Source organism: Hemicordylus capensis, chromosome 7 (assembly GCF_027244095.1).
Source record: "Hemicordylus capensis ecotype Gifberg chromosome 7, rHemCap1.1.pri, whole genome shotgun sequence".
Classification (NCBI taxonomy): Eukaryota; Metazoa; Chordata; class Lepidosauria; order Squamata; family Cordylidae; genus Hemicordylus; species Hemicordylus capensis.
In genome coordinates, this window is record NC_069663.1 from 21360449 (window position 1) to 21369600 (window position 9152).

The window sequence follows — 9152 nt, forward strand, 5'->3', positions numbered from 1 at the left end:
TTGCAAATACAATCAGCCCACCTGCACCACTGATGCAATCAACTCTGCGGTCCCTCCACTATGGAAATAAGAACAAAGATTATGCAGGGCCCCACCCCCCCCACCCCCCAAAAAATCAGATCCAATTTGATCCAATCATTGCAGGACAGTTGTAAGCCCCTCTCACGCGCAATATGGAGGAGGAAAATTATGGACTTTATTTGCAATTTCAATTTAAAAAAAGAATTAAAAACAACTTTCACAAGAAATAAAACCTGAGTTAGAAAGAGCAGGGACTTTCTTTCTTTCTTTCTTTCTTTCTTTCTTTCTTTCTTTCTTTCTTTCTTTCCCTCCCTCCCTCCCTCCCTCCCCTTCCTTCCTTCCTTCTTCCTTCCTTTGGAGCAGATGCTGCTGATCAGCATATTTCCCATTATCACTAAGTTTAGCACCCAGGGAGGAAATAAAGGCATGTGGGGGGGCCCCCTCCAAAAACGCCTGGGAAGGCTCTTCACTAGACAATGGAACTGTCAACAAATGAATTTTTAGAAGTCTTGAAGCAGACAACAAAATGGTCTATCGCTGCCACCTAGTGGATATATTTGGAACTTGCTAATTGAGCGTAAATCATTACTTGTTCAATTGGGCCGCCACTAACGGAACTGTTCCTGAAGCGCTGCCAAGTTTTTGCTGAGCGCTAGGAATGCAAAGAAGCAGCAAGAGCCACCAACAAGGGGTCTAAAACAGCTGCTGCCAGGTATCTCCACGGTGCCCTCGGTCAGCCATACGCCGAGGGAGAGAGATGGAGGGGAAACAGAACAGAAATGTGAAAATGCGAATGGAGATCCATAAGGAGACTTGATGTGTGAGCACTGCAAGATATTCCCCTCAGGGGATGGAGCTGCTCTGGGAAGAGCATCTAGGTTCCAAGGACCCTCCCTGGCAGCATCTCCAAGATAGGGCTGAGAGAGATTCCTGCCAGCAACCTCGGAGAAGCCGCTGCCAGTCTGTGAAGACAATACTGAGCTAGATAGACCAATGGTCTGACTCAGTATATGGCAGTTTCCCAGGGGCGTAACTACCATTAGGCAAGGGGAGGCAGTTGTCTTGGGGCCCCACTGCCTCGAGGGGCCCCCCAGAGGCACACCACATGACTCCCCAGCCACCCGTGTTGCACCCCCTATGAATTACGTTGCATCTCTTGGAGATCGGCAGGAGCAGAGAGTAAAAGAAACTCAATTCAATGTGAACTAAGTATTCACCGTATTCATAATGGGGACGTGAGTGTGAGTGCACTATATATTGTGAAGCGTGTTTGTGTGTGTATATCAGCGGGGGGCCCATTTTAAAATCTTGTCTCTGAGCCCATTCCAACCTTGCTACGCCCCTGCAGTATCCTATGTTTCTAAGGTTGAAGGTGGGACCTGAGTCTGCAAATCTATCACTGCCCTTGATCCTAAATTTTACCCAACTTCCCTCCGAAAGAAGAATAAATGTGCCGTTTTGAGCAGCAAGCTGGGCGGCCTATTCACAAATGCTTATGGGTAGACATCACAGCCTAGTTCTGTATTTCCATGGTCCCCCCCCCGCCCCGTGCCATAGTGGAACATGGAAGGAGCGTCACTCGGCTAGTTTCCCTACAGCCACACCCCCCCACACACGCGTTGGAATGAAACAAAGAACCATTCCCCCCCATTCAGAAATGATTGTTTGCATCACAATCCTGTCTCCTTTCTCCCCATTTATCTGCTGTGATGTCATCACAGACAGAGCCATTACAGTTTCCTAGGTGACTATAGTCAACAAGGGTCACCACCCTTCCCAGGTCCACTTCCCAGGACCTACAGTGTCCTCCTTAGCACCAGAGACCATGGATAGCCCGTCTCAGCCTCCAGGTGAAAGGACTGCAGGGGTTGGGGGGGGGGACACTGGTTCTAGGAGGCTCCGAAGGGGGTGGAGGATTCGAATTGGCAGCTGTGGGCTCTAGGAGCAAATCCAGCCCCAGAGGGTGCCCATTGCCCACCGAAAGGCAGGAGAAGCAGGAGACGGTAATGGTAAAATGTGCCATCGAGTCGGTGTCAACTCCTGGCGCCCACAGAGCCCTGTGGTTATCTTTGGTAGAATACAGGAGGGGTTTCCCATTGCCTTCTCCCACGCAGTGTGAGACGATGCCTTTCAGCATCTCCCTATATCGCTGCTGCCCAATATAGGAGTTTCCCATAATCTGGGACACATACCAGCGGGCATTCGAACCGTCAGCCTCTGGCTTGCGAGTCAAGTCATTGCCCCGCTGCTCCATTCGGTGTAGTGGATTACAGAATTAGACGTCTTGATGGTCCGCTTTGGAGCTGACTGAGCACTTCCCATCCCTTCCTTGGTGACTTTTGTTGAGTGGGATATAGAAGATGAATCTAGAGACCTGAAATGCATGTCACTCTTAAGAAAGTTAGACTCGTGCTTGTCATGTATGTCTTTCCTGTGTCTTTCTCCGCTGACTATTTCTCCACCCCCTGCCAGCCAACCATCTCCCTCCCACTGTCTCAATTCCCTAAGCCAACAACGTAGGAAGCTGCCATATACTGAGTCCAACCCTTGGTCCATCTAGCTCAGTATTGACTACACAGACTGGCAGCGGCTCTCCAAGTCTGCAGGCAGCAGTCTCTCCCAACCCGACCTGGAGGTGCTGCCAAGGGATTGAACCTCGGACCTTCTGCATGCCAAGCAGATGTTCCACGACTGAACTGCAAATGCTTCTGATGCAGCTGCCTCTTACTGAGTCAGATTATTGGTCCATCAAGCTCAGTATAGTCTACACTGACTGGCAGCAACTTCTCCAAGGTTTCAGTCAGGAGTCTCTACCAACCCGACCTGGAGATGTCGGGAATTGAACCTGGAACCTCCTGCATGCAGAGCTGGTGTTCTGCCCATGAGCTATGACCCCACCCGCAATTCCTCCCTCTCCTAGTGAAGTACACCCCTTCCACTGCCAAGTCAAGACCCTTTGATTTACAAAGGTATTTGAAAGGTGAACTAATCCGATGACTGGCTTTCCGTTTCCTTTGCATTGTGTGTAATTTTTTTGGGGGGGGGTCATTTTTCATGTTAGTTTTTGTGGGCTGCTAGCATCTGCATTACTGGAGAAGGAAAAGCCCATCAATGGTACAAAGAACCACATGAGCAAACCGAGAAGCTGGTTTCAAACACCATATAGCCATATGGAAGAAGGCTTATCAGGAAAGAAGACAGTGAAAGAAAATAGTGGATAATACGGCAGATACGAGGATGGTGGATGAGTTGACGGGGATGTAATCGGTGTTAGAGCATCTGTTTGCATGCACGAGGTCCCGGGTTCCCTCCCTGGCAGCATCTCCAGGTAGGGCTGGGAGAGACTCCTGCTTGAAACCTTGGAGAGATGCTGCCAGTCAGTGTAGACCAGGCCTGCACAACATAAGGCCCAGGGGCCAGATCTGGCCCGCGGGGCCTTTTTTTAATGGCCCCCAGGTAGGAATCTCCTGCAGTATCGTCGGAGCTGGAAACTGCCTTACCGTGCCACCCTAGGCATGTTTGCTCAGAAATATGCCCCATGGTGCACCCAGTGAAGCTAACTCTCTAGTCAGCAGGACTAGGATTACAACCTGAAAGTGACCGTGATTTAGGGAGAGGAGAGGGCTTTTCTTTGGGGCTGGCATATACTCCGGGTGCTGAGTGACTCGGCAGAGATAAGGCCTATTTTATGGCCAATATCCTTGGGTAAAAATGGTGGGTCCCTCAACAGGGCAGATCAACAAATAACTAAAACGGCTTGTGTGTGTGTGTGTGTGTGTGTGTGTGTGTGTGTGTGTGTGTGTGTGTATTGAATTAATATACGGCCTAGTATAAAAATCTCGAGGCAGTGCATAATTTAATGTAATAATGTACTGGAAAGGGACTGGTCCCCATGAGCTAAGTCGCGGATGGTTCTGGCCCACTGGGGGGCATTTGAGTTGTGCATCCCTGGGGTAGACAATACTGAGCTCGATGGATCTCTGGTCTGATTCCGTAGAAAGCCGCTTCCTATGTTCCATAGAATCGGTGCCATTGCTGATACGGCTCAGGTGAGTCCTCTTGAGGGTGGCTCTCATGTGCTCTCTCTTGCTTGTCAGCTGCTTTCTGTGGCCACCACAGACTGGGTGGAACTTAGTTTGGAACTTAGAACTTAGCCTAGAACTAGTCTTAGAACGTAGAACTTAGTTTGGAAAATGTCCGGAATCCGTCAATGGGCAGGGTCTCCACTGCTTCTCATTTTCAAGCCACTCCACCGACGGGTGCTCCAGAAGGGGGTATCTATGTGTCACCGAGCATCCTCCTGGTCAGAGCACTGGGGGCTCTAGCCCCTGGCAAGCTGATCTGCAGAGACTTCGTGGGCTGTAACCCTGCTGCCTTTGGGTTGTGCACTCACAGGTGACGAAGGGACTCCCATTCCTCCAGCCCCGCTGCAGCCAGGTAAGTTCCTCCCTGTGGCAGGAAGCAGCTCCAGCGTTGGGGTCGGAAACAACTCCCCCGAGTTCCTGCAGCTCCCACCGCTGCCCCCACCGCCCATCTTCAACCAGGCAGCTCTACCAAGCAGCCCGGCCGGGGTGGTCTACAGCCTGCCAGGATCCATCACGGCCTCTCCATCCTCGAGGCTCGTCCAGACCCTTCCGGGTTCCTTTCCAGACATCTACGACGGAGACATGAAGAGGTGGGAGGAGCATTTCCACAGCATCCAGAGGGCCTACAAAGAGTTTGGCAAAGAGGATGACTTTGCCATCCGGGTCCTCACGGAAGATTTCACGCTCCCCTTCCCTTTCGCCTGGCCCAGCGAGGGCGAAGCGAACCGGCAGACGGCCTACGATCCGGCCGACTGCTCCGGCTTTGATTTCTTCCTACACCCTGGGCAACCCATCCCTCGCCTTCTCCAACCGCTACACGCCACCACGCAGGCCTTCTTCAAAAAGAGGCGTCTGGAGCAGCTAGCCCTCAGTTACGCCAGCAAAGCCTCCCGCGCCGGTGCGCCGGGGCTGCCCTCCCCGCCAGAAACCAGTCCCCCCTTGCGGTCAGACATCATGGTCATCACCAACATGCCGTGCGTGAGCACCACTGCCGCTAGCGAGCCAGCCTTTCTCCTGCCAGATGGCAAAAGCCACCGGAATATCCAGCCAGCCCCTCTTGCTATCCCCAGTGCAGCACCGCTGCAGCCAATCAACTTTCATTTCATGAGCCCCACCCACCACGGCCCGTTTTAGCCTTCTAGAACGTTCCGGATATTCCTACTGCGCCCCAAAGGGAGACATATTTTTAATGACCGCGGTTGCTGCTCTGTGTGACTTTTTCATTATGCTCTCAATATTCCCACCCCAGACATGTGGGGTGTTCTCCAGACACTGACGTCATGAAGCCGGGAGTCGCTCCCCTAACCTCTCTCTACAGCGACACAGACGTCCATCTCAGTGCCTGGATTCATGTTCCCATTAAGGAAGAAGGTTAATAAAAGTCGGTCTGTCTGCTACACCTCAGAGCTTTGTGGTTGAGATCATTAGGCTGGGGAAAATGCTGTTCCGTTGTCACCACTGAACATTTTATTTCACTTATGGTTTTTCTAAACAAACTTGCAGATTGGATTGCCGCCATTGAAGACGGCTTGGAACCTGCAGCCGATGGCCAAATTTCATAGCGTTTTTAAAAGCTGACTTTCTGTAAGGAAAGTAAGCTTATGAGATCACCCGGCATTCTCTGTGTGTGGCCATGTGTGTGTTTCTGTGTCCCCCTATCAACTTTGTGAAGCCTGGACCAATATGAACCAAATTGGGAACAGTTATAGGACACATAGGGACACCTCAACGGTGTATCTTATGATGATGTCATCCACCCCGATTCGAGATGGCAGACACATGAACATTTGAGGCACAACTTATGAACTGCCTAACCAATTTGAACCAAATTTGCTACAGGTGTAGGGACACATAGGGACACCTCAGTGGTGTACTCTGTGATGATGTCATCCACCCCACTTCAAGATGGTGGCCGCATGGACGTTTGAGGCTTGTGGACCTCCCAACTTGTGGACCTCCTAGCTGATTTGAACCAAATTTGGTACAGTTGTAGTGATTGACACATAGGGACACCTCAGTGGCATAGTTTGTGATGATGTCAGCCACCCCAATTCAAGATGGCAGATGCATACATGTTTGAGGCACAAGTGGACTAACTTGTGGGCTGCCTCACCAATTTGGATCAAATTTGGTGCAGCTGAAGTGAGTGATAGAAAGGGACACTTCAGTGGTACAATTTGTAATGATGTCACCCATCCCAATTCAAGATGGCGGATGTGTGAACTTTTAAGGCCGAAGTGGGCAAACTTGTGTGGATGAGAATTATCAATTCAGATTAGTGTGAAAGAAAAGCAGGCAGATTTCTTCTTACCAGAACAACTTGTTCCTATGTAAACAGCTGTGAGATTGTTTTTCGTAGAAAACCAGTATATATATTAGCAGTAGCAGTAGCAGTTGACCATGATGGGCCACAGTTTATTTATTTATTTAACATATTTTATACCACCCAAAACTTACATCTCTGGGCAGTTGATATGTCATCCTCATGGCTATGCTGGCCAAGAGTGAGCGTCCAAGCCGAATTCAAGGTACTGATTATTACTTTAAAGCCTAAATATCCTTAGCCCCATGTACTTTGTTTGTGTGTTTATTTGATGTATATTCCACCCTTCCAAGAATGGCTCAGGGAGGTTTTAGGAGGCACTTCCTCCCTGCAGTCTGAAATTCAAGGATGAAAACCCTAGTCCATGTGCCATCCTTGAGGATGAAGGGCCACTGAAGGGCCTTCTTGGTTGTGGCACCTACGTTCCAGAAGAACCTTCCCAGAGAAACTCACTGGTCTCCCGCAGTACTTGTGTTTCACCAGGAGGTGGAGGCCTGCCTCTTTCCCAAAAGCTTCAGGCTTCTGTTGTCGTCGTTTTGACAAGTTCCAGCTCTAGACAATTATTTTACTGTTGTGCTTGCTTGCTTTCATGTATGTTATCAATGTTTTTTTCTGTCTTTGTTTCACTGTTTTGTTAATGTGTCGCCAGAAGCGCTCTGTAGAAAGGTAGCTAACTGATGTTTCTAATAAATAAATGCATACATAAATAAATAAGCAAAAGCCAGAAGTTCTGGGAGAGGGAAGTAGATTTGTTGGGAGACAAGAGACTTGGGAACTTTCGCTGCCCTGTGCATGACAACTACATGTGGTGAAGTACCAGGGTGACAGGATGGAGTAACTCCTTATGCCAGGCTTCCCCAACCTGAGGCCTTCCAGATGTTGCCAAACTACAATTCCCATCACTCCCAGCTACAACTTATTGTGGCTGGGATGATGGGGATTGTAGTTTATCAACATCTGGAGGGCTGCAGGTTGGGGAAGCCTGCCTTATGCCATGGGGTCTCAAGCGAGTCCCCAGACGTTGGTCAACAATTCCAGCCACAATGGCTGAAGACATGATGGGAGCAGTCCAGCAACATCTGGGCACCCAACCTTAACAACCCCTGTACTGTGCAGTAGAGAAGGATGCCCAAGTACTAGAGCGACTCTGCCCACCCAGGCTAGTAATTGGCTGTCCACAACAGGATGTGGCTATATAGCCTTCCTGTTCAGGCTGGGACTTTCTATTGCAGTGTGTGTTCTGTTTGTGTGGATAAAAGAGCGAACACCAGTGAAAGGTTTTGAAGATAACTTTACTTGGGATATAAAGGCACTACTTTATAGTACTGCACTTGCTGACTCATACACAAAGAAACAGCAACGAAGAAGAATAGGAAGGAGAACAGAAATGCCTAGCTAGCCCAACGAATTCAGAGGAAACTATAGCGCCCCCTCTGGCTTTGTAGTAGATTGCATGCAAACTAAGCTGCAGCTGTTGCATGTCCCAACACTTTCGGCAACAACGGACTTTGGTTCTTGGCTTGCTCTTTGGTCCGAACTTCCCAGATCAGACTCCCGATTCCTACTTGATGGATCCTTATGGATCAAGTCTGACACACTTCTCTACTCATATTCATGGTAGGGGTGTGCACACAACCAGTCTGCCCAGTTCGGTTCAGGTCCAAAACAGACTCAAACTGAATCGGGCATGTTCAGTTCCCACCCCTGAACAGATCCCTGGCTTGGCTTGAATCTGAGCCAGTTCGGCGTTTCTAATGTTTTTTCTTTCTTTTAAACTAAACTCACCGCCTCCGGGGAGTGCTGCCGAAGCCGTAGGAAAAGGGTCTCCAGTTGTTCCCCCTCCCATCTCTGGCCTTCCCCCAGTCACAAATGGCCCAGTTTGGGCTGTTTTGGGCCCATTCTGGGCCTCTCTGCAGTGGTGGTGGCCCTTTTGGAGGCCACCATGCATGCACACTGGCCATCTGTGTGACTCTGGTCTTCCAGACGGCCCGTGCACTACTGTGGCAGCCTCCAAAATGGCCGCTCAGAGAGTAGCGGGGAGCTGCAGCTGTCACTTCTCAGCCGAACCTACTTCACAGGGTTGTTGTGAGAAGAAACTCAAGTATGTAGTACACCGCTCTGGGCTCCTTGGAGGAAGAGCGGGATATACATGCAAAAATAAAAATAAAATAAAATAATTAATATGTAGAGTTTATCCGTTTTTTCCAGGAAAGCAATGGATTTTTCAAGGGTTGTTTTGTGTGTGTGTGGTGATCTGGGTGAGGTCTGGAGTTTATCTGTGAAAACATGTCTCTTTTTTTCCCTTTTTGCAGTTTGGTCTGGGAGTTTTGTGCCAGTCAGTCAGTCAATGACAATGCAGCTTTGCATTATAGATACAGTAAAAGGCTTGGAGTTTGCAAGTGAACCTCTAGGGGGCGTCTGTGACTGAAGTCTTCATGTAGCCGAATGAGATCTCACCCCTAATTGTTTCCAATGGGAGAGTCTGTCCGGTTTCCCCAGGAAAGTAATGAATTTTCCAGTTTGGGATTTTGGGTGGTCTACGCAAGGCCTGGAACCTACCAGCAGAAATGGCATGTCTATAGGCCTCAAAATAGAGGGCTCGATTCGTGGTTGAGGAGAATCACCCTGAATCAATTTGCCCTGAATCAATTTGGGTGATTCGGAAACTATTCTGATGTCCAATTTGCTGTGGAAACAGGCCTCAGATGGAAATGGCAACACTT

At 49.4% G+C, this 9152-nt stretch overlaps 1 protein-coding gene across 2 annotated transcripts; it reads left to right on the forward strand.

The window, feature by feature from the left end:
- The first annotated feature begins 1770 nt into the window (after window positions 1-1770).
- C7H8orf90 (chromosome 7 C8orf90 homolog) lies at window positions 1771-5504 on the forward strand. 2 transcript variants are annotated; one of them, XM_053268372.1, is made up of 3 exons: window positions 1783-1871; window positions 4417-4458; window positions 4672-5504. In XM_053268372.1, exons 1-3 carry the CDS (start codon window positions 1847-1849, stop codon window positions 5238-5240), a joined length of 636 nt encoding a protein of 211 aa, XP_053124347.1. In that variant the 5' UTR covers window positions 1783-1846; the 3' UTR covers window positions 5241-5504. The 2 variants fall into 2 exon arrangements, with proteins under 2 accessions (XP_053124346.1, XP_053124347.1); XM_053268371.1 differs by having other exon boundaries at window positions 1771-1871; window positions 4417-5504.
- Window positions 5505-9152: the final 3648 nt, after the last annotated feature.